Genomic DNA, 21,794 nt, shown 5'->3' with positions numbered 1-21,794 from the left:
GGGGTAGTGACGTAGAGAACCCAAATAACTAATTAGAGTGCACTAACTAAATTGATCCGTCTATCGGAATGGTAGGCAGATAGAAAGAAATCTGATTTTAAAATTGTCTTGAAAAGTAAATTTTCAAACAAAATTCTTGAAATTTTACACAAAGGAGTTCTAAATTCTTCTTTTAACCGAATCTTCTCAATCGGTCTATGTGAAGATGGGTAAATCTTGTACTAGAATCTACTAATTCCCAATTTAGTGATCGATATTATTTAGCCCAGATTTTCCCATTTTACCATACCTATTTAGTACACTCGACAATTTTATTTTGTTTACTTTAAGGGCCTAAAAATGGCATAAAAGATCTTAGTTTTCACTAAAGTGGAACAGATTTGGTTAAAGGAAAAATCTTAAGACTTATTGTACAAAATTTCAAGAATTTATGTTGAGAATTGACTTTTCTAGACAATGTTTTAGTAAAAATTCCTTTGCACAAAGAAATCGAACAAATCCTTTTTATAGTATAAAAATTAACATTTCTGAAATCATGTGGTCTAAATTTCAGATAAAAGGTAAATCTAATGACTAAAATTTCCTTTAATTTAATTAATTAATCACTTAATTAGACATATTAAAAATTACTTTTAGATTTTTAAACTGTATTCTTCAAGATGTAATAAGAATAAATCATGTTTTTGTGCCAGATTAATGCCCCTCGAAGGTAAGAAAGAGTGATAAGAGGAGGAAGAAAAAGAATGAAATTAAGATGCAGTCCAATTCAACGTGGAGATTCTTTCATCGCACGGGGATTACCCAGACGCGTGGTGAAGAATTTAGCACTGCTCTGCTGGTGATCATCCTCTAGCGCAATTCTCACCAGTTCTCTGAGCGCCACTGTCTCTGTCTCACTCAGCTGTATGGCTACTTTGCTGCTGATCCCCACCGAGGCACCCGACAAGCTTAAAAGTGTGCTCACCACTTCGGGATGGAGTCAGCCACTGTCCAGCGTCCGAAGTAGTCAGTCTGCTTTCAATCGTCGTGAGCTTCAATCGTTGCTGGGAGCTTTCGATTTTATTTTTCTTACTTACTTCCAAGATCACAAGATCACAGTCAAGATCACAAATAAAAGTTTAGTGAGAAAAACTAGTAAATAGAAAAATGTTGCTGAATATTGTGGTGATTGTTCCCATTTTCGCAGCTCTTCTGCCTTTAATTCCTGCCCGTAAGAGCTGATTTAATTTTCTTTTGTTACCAAAATTCACTCTTTGTGGTTAAAAGTGTGCCAAATATATGTTTTTCTTGACCTCAAGTGGCAACTGGTTAAATGATTGTGATTTTTTTGAGACGAAACTGGTTTCATTCTTGAGAGTGATTTTTTCTCTCGTTGACTTCTCAATCACCTCCTTGCCAATTTTTCAATGATGACCTCTGTGACATCGAAAGTATGTAACTATACAAAAAGGCGTTCTTTTCGTTTTCTTTAGAAACTGAACCTTGCACCACACCAGAGGGTTTTCAGGCTGCATGTACGCCCGTAATGAATTGCCCACCAATTTTGGGTATTCTCAACAATGCACCAAGACCCCTTCCACAGAATATTGTGACGTACCTCCAAAGGCTCCAGTGCTTCCATTCAACAGGTGTGGTAAGTGTCTCCTTCATTCATCTAAAAATTCACAAAATTCCGTGTAGAGATGAGAAAAGTGCGAGAAGATTCCTCAAGGTTGGCTACATTTCGCTAAAGGCATTGCGTTCTCCGCGCGAGCTTTTTTTAACCGTCTCCATGCAGAAGAGCTCTTTTTTTAACTTCTTCATCAAAAGTTGACAACACTTTAATTATTAATATTTTTTAGTATGTAGTTTTTCTTTAAAACTTTCTGTGATGGAATTTTGGCTGTAAAAAAAAACAGTTTTCCCCGGCACACGCTGGGAAAGACCAACGCGTCTTTGGACATTTCCCACCTCACTACCCAACCTATAATTAAAAAAAATAAAATAAGCAAAGCATGAAGATTGGAAGAACGGAGGAAGAAAGTGAATGAACTTTTCCTGCATTGCGAAATGTGTTAATGAAATTCAACTTTTTTTTAATTTGCAAAAAAAAATTCAAGAATTTATGTTTGATGGGAAAATTATCTTAAAACCATTTTGCTTCGTCTCGCATTTTTGGAGATATAATAAATATTTATTTTTAAACTGTCTTCGAGAGTTAATTTACGTATTAAATTAAGGTTAATTTTAAGGATTATTCAGTACAGTGATGTTTCGTACAAAGTCAATTGATTTTTAATCGTGTGATTTTTTTTAATCCTACACTAGACGTCTTGATTGATTTTTAAAAGAATTTTGAGAAATTTGATTCTATATTAATTATTTCGAAAAACTTCAGTGAAAAATTAATTTAAATAAATTTGAATATGATTAATTCTTGCGGCATATAAAACAACCCTTTGAAGATCATTGGGTCATAGGCTGATCCAAACGTAAAACATTTAGTTTTCTCGAATTAGAAATTATTAATAATAAATTTAATTTAATACGTGCCTAATAAAAATTATTATTTTTATCAATTTTTATGAATTAGAAACACTTTAAGTTTATTTGGAAGAAGTCGAAGAAAATATTTTGACTGAGAAATGCCCTCTATGAAAGCATTTGAATTTCACATGGACGTCAAAGGGTCATTTTCTCAACAAATTAATTTTTTTTAAATCCTCTAAATTATTAAATTTCAGCTCGTTATCTTAAAAATTTTCTATAAAATTCAAGCCATTTAACTCACCATGATTTTTATTCTATAGGCTCAATTTAAGGGTGAAATTTACAACTTAAAGTCAGACTTAAGTTTCCTTAAATCAATATTCAGGTTTTTGATTAAAATGAATGTGTTGGAGTTAAGTTTATTTTTTTAAAGGTAGACCTTAAATTTTTAAATAAGCTTTTTAAGGTTTTAAAAGGATTTTTTTTTACAGATTTTGATGCGCGAAGACGTCCATGTGCATATTGTGGTTTAAATGTGATCTAAAAATTAAACTTTGACCTTAAAAAATTAATTAAATTACAAATTTAAAAAACTAAATCGAGCATGTGAATTTTAGCCGAGGTTTTTACAAGAGAATTGTGTAATGCTCTGAGCTTGGATTGGCATTAAATTTTCACCAAATTATCTCTATATGATATAGAAATCATGCGCTAAAGGTTTTTCCTACATTTTAGGAGTATGAATGTGCTCCAGAGAACTTCCTTTTTAAGATATCAGAGAACTAAAAACCACATTTGATAGGGTCAGAAGCAATTATGCATTTTTATTCAAATCTCTGATTGAGTCATTTCTGGTTAATTTCGCAATATTGGGCAAAATTTATTATAAAATGCATGAAAATAGTTTACAAGATTAATTTCCTCTTCTACAATTTTAATTTCTTCTGCGGACTCTCATTAAAAAAGCTTCACAAATCAAACAACAACTACATATTATTGAAGATTCCATTTCATTTCAATTACACAAAACACGAGGTGAGATAACTTGGTTCTAAATGAATTGCTTTTTAACAAGCAAAAACCAATCGTTTACCAAATGTTTTGCGGTTTTACTTCGCCTGTTTGCCTTACACAAAATATAGCTTTTTTTTCTTGCACTTGAAGACTAACTTAAATATGTTTAGTTGTGTGCTTCCGTCGTGCTGTGAATTTTACAATATAATACCTACGTACTCTTGGCTAGACTCTCTTGGATAAATACCTGACTGAGAGAGACTATATGGCTACATAAGATAGAGACTGGACTTTCCAAGAATCTCAAATGGGCATTTAATTACCTGATAATAATTTTTGTCAAGTCTCTAAAGCAAAAACTCTTTTGGAAATGATCATATGGAAAAGACTTTGCAATATGTCAAAGAGTTTTGCAGCAATACTATGTGGAAAACCCGCATCTTGGATAAACCCATTGGCCCCAATTTCCCTCCTATATATAGAAATGTCATTTTTTTTTTGTAAAACTTTCTGTATATCGCCCATATATTTAAGGAATTTTTAATGCAAAAAATATAAAATAAATTAAGAGATTAGAAAATGTGAAAAATCCGATGAAGAAAACTGTGGGAATTACGCCCACCTCTTTAGCTCTCGCGTGCAATTAATTTGTCATGTAAATCATATCTTAATAGCATGATTTTTAGTGTAAATGTCAGGAGCTTTCTGTTATGTATTATGTGATATTTATCCAGCCAGTAACCAGCATTGTGACGACAGAGCTTTTTAACTGCGCGATCTTCACCGGTTTTTTCGTCATCAAAGTTTTGGCGTACGTGCAGAAGAGTAAAAGATTTCTGGGCATGTCGATGCGCTTCTGCAGGTTTCTGCGTCTCTTTTGGGTCGATAATAAATTATATTTTGATGGTGTGTGAAAAAAAAACACAAACGCGTGAAAGAAAAACGTGCGCAGCTTAATTTATTACCTTTCCACGCGCTTTTTTTTTGGATAAAGGAAAACAAAATAATGAAAGTTCAAAAACGTTCAAAATGACGCGACCTTTAGAATACTTTTCGTATAAGTTTATGTATATTTTTGTTTAGAAAGTCTCAAAGGGGTCATTTAATATGGGAAAGGTTATCAAGCGTGTAGAAAATGAATAAAAAGCTTTATTTCTTTGAAAAAAAAATGGATTCAAGAAATTTTCTGAATTGACCAGATTTTTTGACGAATTTTTTTTGTATTTGGTTTTTGAAGTGCTTAACTTTGACTGAAAATTAGTTTGTAGTATATTTCATTCCTTACGATTTTAGGGACTTTCTTATTGAGAAACTTTCTAAAATGATTTCATTCATAGAAAGTGATCAAATAGTTACTTTGAGAATTTTTCTTCTTAACGTGTTTAGATTTTAAAAAAAACATCAAATTCAGACCTTTCATCCGAAGTTTTGGTAAAAGTTGAGCCAACTTAGCCGTAGCTTTCAGCGATAGTTTTTTGCAACTGGAAAAAATTCTAGAATAAGATTAAGAATACAAAATATTCTTGACAAGAAAATGTATTTTTATCAAATTTTAGTTTATTCAAATCTTAATTATTTTCTTTTTATAAGAGGCGTATTTTTGATATTTTCTTAGTAAATTTTCTGCGTTTTCTTTTAATGATTTAATATTTTTCTCATTCAAAAATCTCTACCTACCTTTTCTTGATTGATTTATCGGATTTTGATCATAGAATTAAAGAATTAGAATAAGAATAAATGAATTTTATTAATTTAATATATTTTCATCTTTTACTTCCAGCCAGCCGTTTGCTGCCGTAGACCATCCGTTGGGAACACTCCAACAGCTCCTGTAACTCCATCAGCCCCTGTTACTCCTGTACCAATTAGTCCTGCCTCAGATGTTAATACCGTCTCCAATGACATCCCCACAGGACCAACAGATGTATCCAGGCATCCGAATATTGGTCTCCTACCCACAACAACTTGCGGCCCCCTTCTGGGTGATAGAGTTGCATTTGGGGAGAAAACTGCCCTGTTTGAGTATCCCTGGATGGCTCTTATTCGGTACGAAGTTGCCGATGGGTTTGCCTACAAGTGTGGTGCATCCCTCATTACGGATCGGTACGTCCTGACAGCAGCTCACTGCATTGCGCGCCTCAGGAGTGGCATCAGTGTGTACTCTGTGGTACTGGGCGAATACGACGTTCGCTATGACACAGACTGCCAGACAGTTGGAGATGAAACAGTGTGCTCACCACCTGTTCAGGAGATCCTCCAAGAAGCCATTCTGCCACATCCCAGCTACAATACACCCCGATTTGCCAATGATATTGGGTTGATCAGACTGAGAGATGCTGCTGATATGTCCCGTGAGAATATCAAGGCTGTCTGTCTGCCCTACGCGCCAAAACTACAGTCTATGAATCTCCGGCGATTGGTGGCCACAGGATGGGGTACAACGGAGAATAATACAAGGTCTGATGAACTCCTCAAAGTCAACTTGCCCGTGGTGGACAATGCACGTTGTCAGAGAGCCTTCCCCACCCTCAAATGGAGCCCCAATCAATTCTGTGCTGGTGGAGAGAACAACGTGGACACATGCAAAGGAGACTCTGGGGTAAGTTGATTCATTCAAATTAACTTTTCTTGCTCTTCTTGGGTAACTATAATTCACACCAAACTTCTCAGAAGCCCATCCTCTATCACACCTATCCCATAGAGTTGATTAAATGATAGAGTTGAGATCAAGTGTTGCATAAATTCCACAAATTCACTTTGAAAAAAATTCCTTCCTCTTTTCAAAATGCAAAGAAAAAACATCTCGTCTTGTTTTGTATTTTTAATTTCCGTGCAAGTTTCAATTTCAACAAAAGGCAGAAAAGAAAAAAAACGAATATTCACAAACTAATAAGAAATTCTGAATGATTCAGAACCATTGAGACCGCATTGTTTCATCGGTTGTTCCCCTGGAATTCTTTTTTTTTGCCTTTTGCATAAAGTGAATTGAGCTGTATCAGAACATCAGCAATTAATTAATGCAAATAAAATAAATGTAGTTATTTATGCAAAACACATTGAGTCAGACCATGCTAAAGGTTCGTTTAAATTGCAGATTCCGAGGAGATATTTTTTTTCATCTTCTTTACTTTTCAGAGAATATTGCGTTACTCACAAAGTATTTGATTTTATCTCTTTTGATTGGCCTTTAATGTATGGAAAAAAAAGACAAATTGAAGTAATTTCCACGACTTTTTAAATTGAATCTCAATAAGATTGAATGCGATGCTTTTTGCGAACCTTCTGAAAGTAAAATGCTTTGAGATTCTTCAGAACATTTTGCTTCTGAAGTGTTCTTGAGGTCATTTATGGTATTTTATTGATATTACTGACTGCTAAGTGATTAATAAAAGTAAAAGTATTTCAATATAAAATATTTATTTACAAAATATTAGGAGCTTAAATAAATATAACTTTAGTCTTAATCTATAATAATTTGATTAATTTTATCAACTCTGAGAGGCGGCATTCCAGAGAAAAATGCAAAAAATAATTTAAATTATCCTTTGAGGTATTTCCCAAATCTCATTATAATCCTTCTCGTATTTTTCAGGGCCCCCTCGTCTATCCCGCAAACATCCTTGGACAGCGCTACGTTCAATTTGGCATTGTATCCGCTGGTTTGAGCTCATGCGGCGTTTCAAATGGCACGCCTGCCGTATACGTCCGCGTAGGGAACTACATGAAATGGATCCTGGACACAATGCGCCCCTAGAATCATCTTCTATTTCTCTCACAAAACACCCCCTTGTGATATTACTGTTAGTGACACTGCAAAAGCTCGTCTCTCCCCATTACGCTTTTGTGCATTTCTCAAGCGTTTCTAGTGTATTTTATAATTAATTTTATAAATATATTATGTATTGAATTAAAAAGATTATACAAATCTTTGAAATTGTTTGAATTGCAAATCAATCGAGAGTAAATATCCGCTTGGCGATGTCACCAATCAACCAATCAACAGAACCAAGAAGTTTGTCACCTGTTACGGCACTCACTCCAACGACGCTCCAGTGATGTGTCACGATGTCATCCAGCTGGAGGATTTCCTTTATCTCTTGCGCCGACAGAGCTCCCGGAAGATCTTGTTTATTTGCCAGTACGAGCAACGTTGCACCTGCTAGACGTTCCTCTTTCAGGAGGATTTTAAGCTCTTCTCTACACGTTTCCAGTCTCATTCTGTCGGCACTGTCCACCACCCACACCAGCCCATCGGTGCACTCAAAATAATTTCTCCAGTACGATCGGAGGGATTTCTGCCCACCAACATCCCACATATTGAGGGTGTAGCCATTGTGTTCGAGGGTTTTTATGTTGAATCCCAATGTTGGGGATATTGTGTCAATTGGTTCACCGTTGAATCTTTTGAGGATTGTCGTTTTACCGGCATTGTCGAGTCCTCTGAAAAATCATGGAAGCAATTGTGAGGTTATGTTTGTCAGTCTAAGAGGATTTTTCTTTTATTTGATCGAATTTACTTACAGAAGAAGGATTCGCATTTCCTTTTCCTTCTGCCTCATTTTCTTAAGCACTGTTAGGAAACCCATTTTTTACGGAAAATGCCTTTTTTCGTGGAAAACACAACACCTGCGTACGGAGAAAAAGGAAAACAATGAGACGTCAAAACAATATTGGTGAAAATGAAACATGAAAAATTCATATAGGAAAAAATTAATTCTGATGGCGATCTTGAATGTTTGTAAGGGAAACAAATATTGAATCTTTTTTGAGATAAGAACGTTGAAAATTATTGAAAAAAAAGATTAAATAAATCTTTAAAGAAATAAAATTAAAATTTTTAGTAAAGATTATGATTTTCTTTTCACCAGTATAATTGTCAAATGCATTTGAAAATTATGCAGCGATTTCATAAACATCACAGATATTGTATTCAAGGCAAATTTTTAATTTTCGTAAAGTGTCCTTTACAAAACAAAACTTATAAGAATTATATTGTAAAAGTGTCCCAAGAAGTCTTATTATATCGTTTTTTGTGTATTTAAGCTTAAGCATAAGTTTATATTAAATATCTAACGAATTCTTCGCATTGTTCAAATGAGATTCCCAATTACAATAGGCAGCAATGGCTTCACCTACAGCTGTTATTTTTATTTTTTACACGGAATGAATCATAAATAAAAATTCTCCTTCACATCGCAAAAAGTCAAAATAGAGTGCATCCTATTTTGAGTGTTGAAGCTTCCTTTTCCCCGGAAAACTGCAAATTAACTGTTGTCAGCAAGAGGTAAGGGATTCCTGCGGGATGAGAAGCAGGCCAGCCAGCTAAACAAACATCCCAGATCCCCAACAAAGCCACCATTTGGGGATTTTCCTACAAAACATCGCTGACTCTTCAATCATTTTCTATTTTCAGGGATAAACAGCCAAAGAGAGACAATGGACTTGGAACCCGTACTTGGGGAGGAGAATGGCAATGACAATTTCCGGCCGCTAAAGACAATCCCGGTCTTTAGGTTAGTTTCCTTTCCTTTTTGAGGGCTTTATTTCCGGCTTTCGGGATGGAATTTTTATGATTTGTATTATCTTCAGCTTTCACCTGCTTGTGTCGGCGTTGATCTCAATTGTGGGTGTGGGCATGGCTGTTGTCTTCCCGGACAATAAAAGATGCGAAGCTTACTTCCTGATGTTGTACTTACGAGTGATCTTCTGGTTTATCACTTTGGTAAGTTGAAGATAATCTTTCCCTCATTAGATTGATTAGATTCTTAGACACGAGTCATGAGGACCATTAGAATTTTTTTTTATCTCTGTTAAAAGGGAGATAATGGGCCAGCGACCAAGAAACCCTTGAAATTAGCTTGAAATCTTGAAATTTCAGTACAAAATTCAAATTGTGAATTAGTCAATGTTGCAGATCTGGGTTGAATTTTAGGCCTTTCGTTGCCTTTCCTTTAATTTTAATGAATTAATTTATGATTAATTGATTCTGAGATTTCTATGAGGATCTGGGATTTTGATCTTGTTTTGCTGAAATTGTAGTGGATCAGGCTGAAGCTAAATCGATTTTAAACATGTTAAATAGAACACTGTAGTATAAGAAAATGTTTAGTTTATGTTCTCGTCACGAAATTTTAATTAAAAAATTTGCGGTGAAAAATAATAAAATGAAAACACCTTCAGATTGATAAGAAAACACGACGAAATGCTTCACCAAGCATTAAAATTTTTTAGGTGGATTAGTAAAAAAAAATTATGTATTTATGGTTGGTTAGAATCCTGCCTTTTCTTTTTAGCTGTGATTCTTTCGAAGAAAAGAATAGCACAGCTTCTGTGTACCACCTAAAATGCAATTTTTAATTCTAATTTATCGAATTATTAGATCTTAATTAATGGAACTTTAAGAATGTCTCGTGATCATCTATTTAATTTCTCTCACGACGCTTTTGTCAAAGAAACAACGAACATTCAAATTAATGTTGTGATCAAATAACAATGACGTCACTCATTGCTTTGTGAGGTGAAGCACGTGGAGATGAAGAAGTGCTTTGGTCAACTCGATGCGCTTCTGCAGAGTTCTTTTGGGTCAAAAAAAATTAATGGCGAAAGAGGCGTAAAAGGAAAACGTGCCGAAGTTTAATTTATTATTTTTCTTTAGCGTCTGCACGCGCTGTTTTGGTCAATTTGAATGGAATCCAAAACACTGAAAGGTCAATATCATTTTTCAGAGCTCTGTATTCTCATGTTGTGATGTCATTTTTTGGAAAGTTTTTGGGTAAAAACTGAATTTTACTTAAAATACTTTTCAATGTTAAATCACAGCCAAACCTATAATATTCTTTTAAGAAATTATGTGTTTAAAAAAATCTACAATTTGTAAAATTGAAAGAAATTTTTCTTGGATACAAATTTCAGTAAGAGTCGGTGAGTATTGTTATTGCCTGGGCCTGATGATGGGGTTTCTCCACTCTCGAAACTTCAAAAAGAAATTAAAATGTTGCAAAATTTTATTTTTCGTTGAAAGAGCTGAAAGCTTATAAAATTTTATAGAATGATCCTAAAACTAATTAATTTTCTAAGCTCTGTGATTTTGTTTAAAATGATTTTATTCTGAAGGAAAAAGTTTAATGTTCTCTCTAAATATTCTTTATCACTTTTATTAAAAATTGTCTACCGAGAAGGATTATTTGGAGGCTGAATTAAAACTTCCCAATCACGTGAATGGGTTTTTGTGTTGATGACGCCAACGATCTTTAATTGTCGGCATTGGGCTGGTTTCATTTTTCACGCGTTGATAAATCAATAAATTCATTCAGAATCTATTTGTTATGTTTCTACCTTTAATTTCACACCAAAGAATGATTTTTTGTTTGAAAAAAAAAAAACAGATTTTCCACTTATTTAAGCTTTAGAGAAGCTCTAGAAGACTCAATGAGTCAGAATTCTAAATGGAAAATAAAATTATTTTCTAGTTATTCGACCATGTGATAAAGTACCATCACGATAAATTGCGAATGAATGGCTTCCACGACTTCCACAGAGCCACAGGTGTACACAAATCCGTGCCCCTGTACCTAGTCTCCCTGTGGAATACAGCAATAATGGCAATTCAAGCCCTAATGCAGCACTACTATGGGGATGATTTCGGTGAGCACTGCATCCAGAGTTTCTTCTCACCCATTGTCTACGTGAGTGTCTTCACGGCGGTCGAATGTGGGATTCTGGCCATCATTCATGGCACTTACATTGCCCGCGTGATGCGCTTCAATCGTGCCAGACCACTTCCGGATGCAATGCGGGGCTCTTTCGAGGGTTGCAGCTCCGTGGGGTTGACGCAGCGAAATGCCGATGTGGCGGAATTGCTGGAGAAGCAAGCGGACCTCATAAGCTTCCTCCAGGATCACAATCTCCGTCTCAATCAGCGTCTCATGCAGATGAATTCCGAAGTGAGAACAATCACTCTTCCACCCTCGTAAAATTGCCTTACATTTCTTCTTTTTTTTTAACACCCACACAACCATATCGATTTTCCCCCTTGAATGTTCTTTTTTATACAAAACAATAATCAACTTGAGAATAAAGTATAGAGCAGTAGATTGCTAATAAAATGACCTAAAATTATTCTTTTTTTTATTGCAACGAGCGATTCCTTTGTCTAATTTTGATTTTTACAGCAAATCTTCATGTCCTTCGTGGGGACACTTTTTGCGGGGTTTCCGTGTGTCTGAGTAGTAGCTCATTTTGCTGGTATTGCGTGAATGGGGTCCCGTGGAGTTGGGTCGGCGACTCCGCTGGGATCCTGAATCAGTTTTTGGGTGAGCACAAGTGTGGCTCAATTGGCCCACTTTGGGACCCCAGTAGGTGGGTCCTTCGAGCAGAAGTGGAGCTGCCCGTACGCGTTGCTTCATTAACTCCATGTTGATCTTGTGATCCTCCACAAGGAGCTTCTGTTCAGCTCTCCGTGTCGCCACACGAACGGCAATATCCTCCAGATTTGTGCCACTAAAACGAATTATTTTTTGTAAAGATTTTGGGGAATTTCTTTCTAAAGAACCTTACTCGTAGTAGATGGCTTTCCATGCAGGATTCTTCCGGATACCCCAGGCCATGTTGTGGCGCTTTGTGGAGTATTCAGGTGGACTCGAGGGTTTACTGAGCTCTCTCAGCTTCTTTCGTGAGTGCTGAAAACGCAGCGTGGCAGCCAAATTGGGACGATTGATGGGATAAATTGGCATTGGGGAGCTGAATGATGAGGAGCTATTTGAACTGTTTACTGAATGGGCTATCGTGCACTGAAAAGTCGGAAAATTTATTTAAAATTAAATTTCAGAAATTTTATTATCTCAGCTAAATTTTTGAGGAGAAAATGAATTTAATTTCTTTTGAATAAAATTGTTGAAAAATTCTAAAAAGCTTCTGGATGGAAAATTATTATTATTATTTATTCAAATTTTATTAGGTGCTTTTCTCCATATCGCACCGTATAATTTACATAAGTATAACTACGGTGCAGTCTCTTATGATTTCATTTCAAAGAATAATTAACAATTTGGGAAAAAAGTGATATAGAAAAATAATTAAAAAGTTGACAATAGATTAAGAAAAGAAAAAAAAAATAAATTAGAAATTAAAGTTCATCAAATACTTCAATATATTTCAAAAATTTAATTACTTTTGAGCTATTAGCCTCAGAAAAATTTAGTAATTCAACAGGATTTTTATTACCAAAAAATATTAGTCTCTGTGTTTTTAGTTTTGGGCAATCTTTTAGTATATGTTCGACTGTCAAAACGTTTTTACATGAGGGACATTTTGGAGGAGGGGAATCTTTAATAAATTTATAGGATTGCGTGAAACGAGAATGGCCAATTCTTAGTCTTGTTATTATGGAGGATTCTTTACGGGACATATTTTGAGGGATTTTAGGTCGATCAGGACAAGAAATAGCCTTTCTCGCGTATCCAAATACTTCTTCTTTAAACCAATTATATTTTTGCTGTTTCGAATATTCTTTGCATAATTTTAAAGCACTAGAAAGGGGAATGGATTTAATAGTTACAGTGGGAAGGAAAGAGGCGGATTTAGCTTCTAGGTCAGCCTTTTCGTTACCTGGAATGCCTTTATGTCCAGGAACCCAAAGGAGGGTAACTGAATTTGCCATTTCAAGTAGTAAATTTCGAATTTCACGCATTATTGGATTTTTGTTAGCAATATTTTGAACACCCATGATTGCACTCAACGAATCTGAGGCTACAATGTAGTGAGAATTTTGATTAAAAGGAGAATATAAATTTTTAATAAGATCAAGAGCTGATTTTATAGCATGGGCTTCCAAATCAAAGACTGTTAAGGATTCATGTCCTCTTGCACTAATCAAAGAATCTATTTCAGTTGTTACCGCATAACCTTTATTCTCATTCTGGGCAGAACCATCACAATAAAGGACTATATGATTTGAATTAATGTTTCTACAGACAAATTTAAAGAGATCAATTAGTTCATCTTCTGTCATTTCTTTGTACGCATATTCTAAAATAGTCGTGTTAATAGTAGATTGTTGTAGGTGCCATGGTGGGAGACATTCTTGTACGTTAAGTTGGATAGTAAAATCACCAAGTATACCAGCTATAATTGGACCAGCCCAATAAAAAAGATTTCTGTGACTTTTTTTATTCTGGAACGATACAGCATCACTGTATCCTGGGGCATTAGAATTTGCCAACATACGGGTAACAGATCTAAGTTTAATATCTTCAAAACGTTTTTTCAAGGGGGGAACTCCAGCTTCAGCAAGCAAACATTCAACCCGGGAAGTTTTAAAGGCACCAGTACTCAATCTATAACCTGCATTGTAAACGCTGTTTAGGGTATCTAATGTAGTTTTGTAGGCAGCAGAAGCATATACCTCGCTTCCATAAAACATTTTAGCTAGAATCATAGACTCATGTATCGCAAGAAGAGAATCTCTGTGCGAACCCCAGGTAAACCCAGACAAGCATCTAATGACATTGAGGCGAATTAAGCACGATTTTCTTGTTTCTTTTACATGATATTCAAATTTAAGCTTTGAATCCAACCAAATGCCCAAGTATTTGTACATATCTACATATTCCAAAATTTTCCCATTGAGGCAAAAATTTCCCAGTTTCCCACAGAGACGCACACATTCTCTTTTATTACAAAAATGAAGAACTTTTGTTTTATTGGTAGAAAATCTAAATCCATTTTTAGAAGCCCATTTATCTACTTTATTTATGCAACTTTGAAGTTCAATATAGCTGGTAGAGTTATCTAAAGTATCATTATAAATTACTATATCATCTGCATATACCAAAATTTTACAAGGATCATGAGGAAGAAAATGTGAAAAAATACCATTTATTGCAATCAGAAACAATGTTACGGAGAGAACTCCGCCTTGAGGCACCCCGTTCTCCATAAATTCTTCATTAGAGAGAAAATTATTAATTCTAACTTTAATGCTGCGTTTACTAAGGTAAAACTTTATAAAAGATAGCACATGATCATTGACTCCCCAGTCAATGAGTTGTTTTATGATGACAACATCCCAAACCCTATCATAAGCCTTTTCTAGATCGAAAAATACTGCTGTTGTATGAGATCCTCTACTAAAGGATTCTAATATGTCCCCACACAATTGAACTAATGCATTACTGGTGCATCTTCCCGGTCTGAATCCCACTTGATTGTCATTTAGGAATTTTCCCCTTTCTAGGTGCCAATTAAGACGAAAGTTTATCATACGTTCAAAGATTTTCAAGTCACAATTGCTCAAGGCAATTGGTCTATAGTCAATACTATCGCTACTTTTCGGAATGGGAATTAGAATAGAAGACTTCCAATCTGTTGGATATTCTTCTGTAGTCCAAATTCTATTATATAATGCAAGTAGATGGTTCAATGAACGTGGGGGCAAATTTTTAAGCATACTATAAGTGATAAAGTTTGGTCCACAAGATTTACCGGAACTCTTTCTTAGTGCTACTTTTAGTTCTGTCAAGGAAAATTCTGAGTTTAGATATGATGGTACTATTGGTATATCATTATTGGGCAAACTATCTGTTATGTTTTGTTTAGCAACTAATTCTACAGGTGTAAGAGATGAATAAGCAGAAACACTAGAAAACTTCTTAGCTAGCAAATCGCACATTTCTTGTGGGTCTGTAGACGATCCAAAAGAACAATCTACTTTCTTTATGCCTGAATAATTGCACCCTCTAATCGCTTTAATTTTATCCCACATTTCTTTGGACGTAGTATTCATTGTAATATTTTGTGTAAAAATGCGCCATGATTCAATTTTTGCTTCATTAATTTTTTCTTTAGTTAAAGTAAGTAAAGAGATGTAATTATTTTTATTCTCGGGTGAAGGATGTTTTTTAAATTTTTTCAATGCCGTTTTCCTTTGTTTAATAAGTAACTTAATTTCGTCGCTCCACCAAGGAACCTTTCTCTTACCACCACTTGGACTACTAGTTGGGATTGATTCTTTGGCGGAATTAAAAATCAATTCCATAAATTCTTTATAATCTTCTGAAACTGAAGAAGACAAAGTAAATTCATTATTATTTATTAGATTAGTATAAAGAGTCCAATCAGCTGCAGATTCAATCCATTTTTCACATTTTAAGGTACTACTAGTAATTGAAGATTCTAAATCAAAGAGAAAGATGGGATAATGATCACTACCGTGTAGATCATCAGCCACTTCCCATAAAAATCTAGGTCCAAGTTGAGGTACCGTCAAGGTTAGATCAACGGCATTAAAGGTCCCATGAGCCAGCGACAAGTTAGTTTTAGTTCCATTATTCAAAATTATAAAGTTATTTTCAAGTAGGCATTTTTCTATCATACTTCCCCGATAATTTGTTCTATTACTACCCCATTGTGGATTGCTAGCGTTGAAGTCTCCCATGAGAATAAAAGGTTGTGGTATTTCATTTAAAAAATTTTCAAATTGATTTTGAGTAATAAATTCATCTGGCTTAATATAGAGAGAAACTAATGTTACAGGAAAATGCCAGTGAATTTTCACAGCAATTGCTTCTAGATTGGTATTCAAAGAAATAAACTCAGATTTCCAACCATTTTGAACAAATATCGAGACTCCTCCACTCATAGTAGGATTATCAGATTCATTTAAATGAAAAGCCTCATACCCTCTAAGTGAGGGTTTATTGATTTCTACTGGATTAATTTTTAGATGTGTTTCCTGAAGGCAGAGAGCCACAGGACTATAGGTAGAAATTAGAAGATCTATTTCAGGCTTTCGCGGCCAAAAACCGCGGCAATTCCATTGAATGAAAGAGGGAGACAGGATATTGGTTGGGTAATTAGAGTTTTTGTTTATTCTTTGGGATGTATTAATCATATCAGTGACTTTAAAATCATTGCTCCATCTCTGAAGACAGAGCAGGTGACATTGGAATTTCCGTGTCTGAATCTAAGAAGTCGTCTGGTGAGTTATAATCGGGGGATGGGGAGAAAGGTGGGGAATCGGGATCAGGGGGGTCATTGGAATGGGGGAGGGGGGTGGATAGGGGGGGATGAAGGGAAGGTGGTGAGGGTGAATTGAAATCAAAACGATTTTGCAATTCATTGAAAAGAGAATTGGTGTTTCGTAGTTGTGAATTTATGTTTTGGTTAAGTTGCGTTGAGAGTGAATTTGTGGCAGAATTTGTGTTAGAAATTTGTGAGTTTGTGCTGTAAGTTGTGGGGGTGAGAGTTGTCATTTTTGCATTTTTAGAGTTATTTGTTACTTGTTTGTTAATTTCGATGCTGTTCATCACGCGTTTGAAAGATTTGTTAGTGACTTTTGGAATATTCTGAGTTGGAGGCTTAACATTTTGAGATTTAAATTTTGAGACTGCACCTTTAGATACCCGAATTATGTGCTGATTGTCCTCTTGGGATTTGATGATTTGTGCCAATGTTGTCTGTGAAGAACTTGGTTGGGCAAATGGTGTTGAAGATTGTGGTGTTGTGGATCCTTTCCTCTTTCTGAATTCTTCCCTCGCCAAGTTGTAGGGAATCCTCATCGTCACACGAATGGCGTTAATTTCCTTCTCCTCAATATACCTTGGGCACACCTTGCTGAAGCTTGGGTGACTAGCTTTGCAGTTTACGCAGCGGGGTTGAGATTGATTTGGGCAAGGTCCTTCAGCATGTGATGGTTCAGCACAAAAGCCGCAAGTGGGAACATTTTTCTTCGAATCGCACCTCTTCTTCGTGTGACCCAATTTCTGACAAACGACGCATCGGAAAGGTGAGGGGATGTAAATTTCCGTCTTGCACCACAAGTAGCCAACACGGATTTCAGCGGGGCAAACAGGTGAATTGAAGGTCAAGAGATGAGTGCTGGTATCTACCCATTGGTTGTCCACTTTCCGCTTGAGGCGCTGCACACTCACAACTCCCTGTGAGGCCAACTTTTTGCAAATTTTGTCAATTTCGACCTTCATGATCTGGCTGCATCGGATAATGGCATGTGATTGATTCAATACGCCGTTTTCAGAGACATCAACCGGTTTGTTATCAGGCCCAAAGGTTTTGAGATTTTTTAGAGCTTCAATTTGCTGGATTGTGGCCGTCTGCACAAGCACGTCTCCGCTATTCAACCTTGTGTATGTCTTAAAATCTTGCGCACTTATCTTTTCCAAGCTCTCTTGGACATCAAAGACGTCCATTTCCTTTACAGTAGCCCCACTGAGCACAAAATACTTCTCGGAGTCAGATGGGTGAGTGAAATAAGAGTGTTTGAGTGCTTTGTAACTCTTCTTCTGAGAATCAGTAACGGTAGGCATTTCCCCACGATGCAGCGTATTGTAGAGATTAAATGTATCAGGGGGGCCGGGGCCCCCCGATTTTTCACTCATTTTCGAGAAAAATCACTCACTCAGAACTTTCCAATAATCAAGAATAGAATTCAAGTAGAGAAAATCAAAGATCAAAAGAGATCAAATATAAAAAAGTAAACCTTTTATGGATCAAGGAACTAAACCAATACAAATATCGCTCTGTGCACTCGAAACAGGTCTATCTTGCTTGAGAGTTAACACAGGACTGATGGAAAATTAAATGATCCCAGAAAATGAAAAATACTTACTTTTCCATTGGAATGGTTCGAATCCTTTCCTTTAGCTGTATCCTTGTGATCATCACAGATGGTTCGATTTTTCTCCCTCCCACTACTTTTCTTCTTGCTTTTCCTTCGACTCCTTCGTGTGTGTCCATTCCTCTGAGTTTCATTGCGTGACTTTGACTCACGACGAGCCATTGATGGTGGCAGTGAGGCCATCTTCAGCAGCTCCTCTGCTCTGATCTTCCTGTTGAGATTCCGGAAATACTCATCCTCCCACATTTTATTGTAGAAATAATTGCTGAAGAGATTCTTGGGGCAAGGCTTGGCGTGGAAATTCTTTGAGGATTTTTCCGAGAGATTTGTCGAAGACATACTTCGACTGAGGCATCGGCTACGTGGTCGTTCATCCTTCTCCGTGAAATGGAAGGGTTTCATTTGTGATTGCAATTCAATGGTGGAATTTAGCTTGGCCAGTTGACTCTTGTGCTCCTGATCTGCTCGTATGGAGTTGTAGAGGGGTATTCTGGATGTCAGGGGTACTGGATTGGCCTTAAAAGTTTTCTTCTGGTCTGACTTCTTATTGTCGCACGGTGAGAAGCATTTAGTGCTCATCATGAGATCTTCCAGCATCCGTTCCTCCTCCTCTCGTTGCGTCATCCGGAAGGGTCGTGGAACTGTGACTGGATTACGGAATGGACTAGCAGATTTGCTACGTAGTTTCGATCGTCGTTCACTCTTTTCCTCATCCGAAATATTCCCATGCGTTGTGTCGGAGCGCAACGTACTGAGCCCACTATTGATCCTCACGGATTTCCCAGATTTCTTACTGGGAGGATTCTGACTCGATGGTCGTTGTGTTGATGAGTAGAGGGAATCAATGTCGCAATCACGGTGAATTTGATCTGAATCCCCTTCACGAATCTGATCACTTTGTTTGTCATTTTTACTTGGAAGACATGATCCCTGTGCTGAAGGCTCCCTCGAGGAACATCTACCCTGAACACCGCAACTTTTCTTCAATTCATCCTGACGGATTTTCAGCCTCTCCAGTTGCCTGTAGAATTCAGCTTCAGACAAATGATTCATGTCCTGGTAATCTGCACAAAAATTAAATATAAATTAAATCTTTAAAAGAGAAGTCCTGGAATTTGGCCAGCAAGCACCAAAGCACCTGGAATGTTTGTGTAGAAATCCATGAGGGACTGAAAGGCACAATTTTCCTTTATGATCTCCTCACAGAGGGCTATTTTTTCACTTCCACCACCACCAGAATCCTCATCAGTTTTCCGCCCATCTTTGGTCATTTCAGCACTCGATGATCTCTCGTAGTGTGGCGTTGGTCGACGGCTGGCTGGATCCACAGGAGGACGAACGCAGGAATTTCTGTACACCGAACACTTGTGGTGAGACATTTGTCGCCGTAGGTGAAAATGGAACCTTTGGGATTTTCTCACATAGACGTGAAAAATATTTGTGCGTTTGCCAGTTGCTAAGAACATCGTCATGGTGATAAGAAAGCCAAACTTTGGCCTCTCACAAGGGACACCACACAAGTCTTTGTTTGCCATTCAACCCTTCAGGGTCGAGGGCGCGCGCGGACGGAGGGTTGGCCTGCCAAGTGCGGGGGTGGATTTATGCATGGGAACGTGTTGCTGGCTATGAAAGTATTTTTCAATTTGTGCACAACAATAAGAGAGGGTGCCGATTTAACGCTCCAAGTCAATTTAGAAACTCGTTAATTTTTGTGGTTTTCCCCCGAATCGATTTCATCTCACTGCCACTCCATTATTTTGGATCTTTGTGCTTTTTTACACATTGCTTTTTTGTACATTAGGGCTTTAGAATGAACATATTAAGGTTTTCTAATTAGGTGTAGATAATTTCATAATAGATCAAAGAAAAAAAAAGCTTTTAAAATTAACTTCTAACTAAATGAAAATAATTTATCTAATTGAAATAAATTATTAAATTATTAGATTCAAGAATTTTTTTATGGTCGTGGAAAAAGGCGCGAAAAGCCGTTTGGTGAATTTAAAAGTTTCCCGCTTCGTCGATTGAATCGGCAGTGGGCCCATTTGTAGTAACTTGACCTTTGCACATTCAACCCCACTACCAAGAAATCGTGTCCCGATTGAAAAATTGGACGTTTTCTTGGAACAGGTCGAGACATTTGGTAGGACAAAAGCATTGCTAATATTTCTGATATTTTTGAGATTCATTTGAGGTACGTTTTAGGGAAATTTTTATATGATATAAAACTTACTTTTGTAAAAAACATCATTTTGCTTATAAAATTGAATTTAATTTTTATTTCTTGATATTTTTGAAGTGTTTGACGTTGATTTGTTGCGAAAAACTAGAACAAGAACGATCAAAATATTTAAATCCTGTGAATTTCTTGCTCATTTCACTTTTCGTGCACATCAAGTACGGTAAATTGAATGACGATTTAATTAAATTCATTGAATCGTAATGAATAATTTCAATTTTTCTACAAAATAACTTACTCACAAAAGTTCCATGACATTCCTAGTCATTTTGCCCTGGCAAATGTCTCGCTATGTACCGCAAAAGCTTTAACTACATAAATCACAACGTTTGAGAGGACAGTGTTGAGATCTCTCGAGGCTGGGTTATGCATATCAAAAACATCAACAAAGTGATTCATTCTGTGTCTGGTTTTCTTTGTGATAAGTTTTTATAGTTTTTCTCGTTATTTAAAAAGTGAATCTCAGAAATGTCTGCTCCAACTGCACCCCCAAGTGAACAAGTAAGTTAATTTCATCCTCATATTCTTCTGAATTATTTCTAAAAAGGAAAATTTCAATTTTAAGGCTGTTATTGGAGGCCACCACGGTTTCCAATTTGAAAACGATGCTAAATTCTTGGCCTTGATTGAGGAACACAAAGAAAAAATTAACAGCACAATTGGAGACAATTACAAGTAAGTACAAATTCCATAAATTCCATGAATCAGTGAAAAATTTCCATTTTCTCCGTTGCAGGATGAAGAAGGTGCTTCATGTGACGAAGCAAGTTGTTTCGGGTCTTTTGTACCATGTTACGGCTGAATTTGAGCGTGAGGGCAATGAGACAGCCAAGTTTGTCTTCAAGCTGATTGATAAGCCCTGGGATCAGCCAGAGGAGCGTGTTTTGGAGCATCAGCGTGTTGAATAATTTCTATTAATTCTACAATTTTGTATTTCAATGAATAAATCTATTTCTCTTTAAAGAATATCGTTGGAAAATCTAGCAGACTGTCAGAGGGCATGTCTGCCTTGTCTGGTGGAATTTGTCTTGTAATCTTTTCGCGCTATTCGTCTCTGTACTGGGACAAAATTGAACATGCTGTAGGACATACAAGTTCATTATTATTTCATTGAATGTCCAATGTTTGTTTAATATATTTTATTTTTGATACGATATATCCAATTTATTTTTATGAATAGATACCTAATTAAACACTAAAGAGAAAATGCTTTATTAGAAAATTTATTGAAGTTTTATCCTATAGTATTTTTGTTTTAAAATACGGAGAGCTAAATATAATTTTTATCTAGACAAACTTCTTTTTACAACCTTTTAATAAATTATTTAATTACTAGAATTAATTGGTATGCCGCGATTGTGGTATACCAACTAATAATTAAATAAAAGGGTTCTGCTAATTAAATATTTTCCCAACAACTTTCCATGATCCTGAATTATCATT

General features: G+C 36.1%; 5 protein-coding genes across 5 annotated transcripts; 3 read left to right on the top strand and 2 right to left on the bottom strand.

Annotated features, from left to right (window-relative positions):
* The first annotated feature begins 973 nt into the window (after nt 1-973).
* On the top strand, nt 974-7,417 carry LOC129786978 (serine protease grass-like). The gene is made up of 4 exons (XM_055822246.1): nt 974-1,210; nt 1,473-1,633; nt 5,264-6,082; nt 7,076-7,417. Exons 1-4 carry the CDS (start codon nt 1,147-1,149, stop codon nt 7,235-7,237), a joined length of 1,206 nt encoding a protein of 401 aa, XP_055678221.1. The 5' UTR covers nt 974-1,146; the 3' UTR covers nt 7,238-7,417.
* Nucleotides 6,884-8,152, bottom strand: LOC129786979 (ADP-ribosylation factor-like protein 2). The gene is made up of 2 exons (XM_055822247.1): nt 8,005-8,152; nt 6,884-7,923 (listed from the first exon to the last, which is right to left on the bottom strand). Exons 1-2 carry the CDS (start codon nt 8,067-8,069, stop codon nt 7,434-7,436), a joined length of 555 nt encoding a protein of 184 aa, XP_055678222.1. The 5' UTR covers nt 8,070-8,152; the 3' UTR covers nt 6,884-7,433.
* Nucleotides 8,153-8,628: 476 nt separating this feature from the next.
* On the top strand, nt 8,629-11,601 carry LOC129786977 (transmembrane protein 192). The gene is made up of 4 exons (XM_055822245.1): nt 8,629-8,767; nt 8,897-8,996; nt 9,073-9,205; nt 10,953-11,601. Exons 2-4 carry the CDS (start codon nt 8,920-8,922, stop codon nt 11,454-11,456), a joined length of 714 nt encoding a protein of 237 aa, XP_055678220.1. The 5' UTR covers nt 8,629-8,767; nt 8,897-8,919; the 3' UTR covers nt 11,457-11,601.
* Nucleotides 11,602-11,631: 30 nt separating this feature from the next.
* On the bottom strand, nt 11,632-19,723 carry LOC129790101 (uncharacterized). Its single transcript, XM_055827379.1, has 5 exons — nt 19,254-19,723; nt 18,107-19,179; nt 16,884-17,720; nt 12,040-12,272; nt 11,632-11,982 (listed from the first exon to the last, which is right to left on the bottom strand). Exons 1-5 carry the CDS (start codon nt 19,648-19,650, stop codon nt 11,649-11,651), a joined length of 2,874 nt encoding a protein of 957 aa, XP_055683354.1. The 5' UTR covers nt 19,651-19,723; the 3' UTR covers nt 11,632-11,648.
* A 1,003-nt stretch (nt 19,724-20,726) lies between these two features.
* LOC129786976 (uncharacterized) lies at nt 20,727-21,317 on the top strand. Its single transcript, XM_055822243.1, has 3 exons — nt 20,727-20,852; nt 20,917-21,026; nt 21,088-21,317. The coding sequence occupies exons 1-3, from the start codon at nt 20,820-20,822 to the stop codon at nt 21,257-21,259; spliced, it is 315 nt and encodes a 104-aa protein (XP_055678218.1). The 5' UTR covers nt 20,727-20,819; the 3' UTR covers nt 21,260-21,317.
* The last annotated feature ends 477 nt before the right edge of the window (nt 21,318-21,794 follow it).

The sequence above is a fragment of the Lutzomyia longipalpis genome, chromosome 1, assembly GCF_024334085.1.
Source record: "Lutzomyia longipalpis isolate SR_M1_2022 chromosome 1, ASM2433408v1".
In the NCBI taxonomy this organism is placed as follows: Eukaryota; Metazoa; Arthropoda; class Insecta; order Diptera; family Psychodidae; genus Lutzomyia; species Lutzomyia longipalpis.
Note: the sequence above shows the minus strand (reverse complement) of the source record. Positions and strands in the feature narration are given on the sequence as shown.

What these genes read in the sequence shown, in the direction of transcription:
- LOC129786976 (XM_055822243.1), top strand. Translation starts at nt 20,820, where the DNA reads ATGTCTGCTCCAACTGCACCCCCAAGTGAACAA. An exon ending in CTGCACCCCCAAGTGAACAA is followed by an intron (nt 20,853 to 20,916) that starts GTAAGTTAATTT and finishes TTCAATTTTAAG; the next exon opens with GCTGTTATTGGAGGCCACCA. An exon ending in ACAATTGGAGACAATTACAA is followed by an intron (nt 21,027 to 21,087) that starts GTAAGTACAAAT and finishes TCTCCGTTGCAG; the next exon opens with GATGAAGAAGGTGCTTCATG.
- LOC129786979 (XM_055822247.1), bottom strand. Translation starts at nt 8,069, where the DNA reads ATGGGTTTCCTAACAGTGCTTAAGAAAATGAGGCAGAAGGAAAAGGAA. An exon ending in GAAATGCGAATCCTTCTTCT is followed by an intron (nt 7,924 to 8,004) that starts GTAAGTAAATTC and finishes ATGATTTTTCAG; the next exon opens with AGGACTCGACAATGCCGGTA.
- LOC129790101 (XM_055827379.1), bottom strand. Translation starts at nt 19,650, where the DNA reads ATGGCAAACAAAGACTTGTGTGGTGTCCCTTGTGAGAGGCCAAAGTTT. An exon ending in CGAACCATTCCAATGGAAAA is followed by an intron (nt 17,721 to 18,106) that starts GTAAGTATTTTT and finishes GACTCCGAGAAG; the next exon opens with TATTTTGTGCTCAGTGGGGC. An exon ending in TGGAAAGCCATCTACTACGA is followed by an intron (nt 11,983 to 12,039) that starts GTAAGGTTCTTT and finishes AATTCGTTTTAG; the next exon opens with TGGCACAAATCTGGAGGATA.
- LOC129786978 (XM_055822246.1), top strand. Translation starts at nt 1,147, where the DNA reads ATGTTGCTGAATATTGTGGTGATTGTTCCCATTTTCGCAGCTCTTCTG. An exon ending in GCTTCCATTCAACAGGTGTG is followed by an intron (nt 1,634 to 5,263) that starts GTAAGTGTCTCC and finishes TTTTACTTCCAG; the next exon opens with CCAGCCGTTTGCTGCCGTAG. An exon ending in CATGCAAAGGAGACTCTGGG is followed by an intron (nt 6,083 to 7,075) that starts GTAAGTTGATTC and finishes CGTATTTTTCAG; the next exon opens with GGCCCCCTCGTCTATCCCGC.
- LOC129786977 (XM_055822245.1), top strand. Translation starts at nt 8,920, where the DNA reads ATGGACTTGGAACCCGTACTTGGGGAGGAGAATGGCAATGACAATTTC. An exon ending in AAGACAATCCCGGTCTTTAG is followed by an intron (nt 8,997 to 9,072) that starts GTTAGTTTCCTT and finishes TATTATCTTCAG; the next exon opens with CTTTCACCTGCTTGTGTCGG. An exon ending in TCTTCTGGTTTATCACTTTG is followed by an intron (nt 9,206 to 10,952) that starts GTAAGTTGAAGA and finishes ATTATTTTCTAG; the next exon opens with TTATTCGACCATGTGATAAA.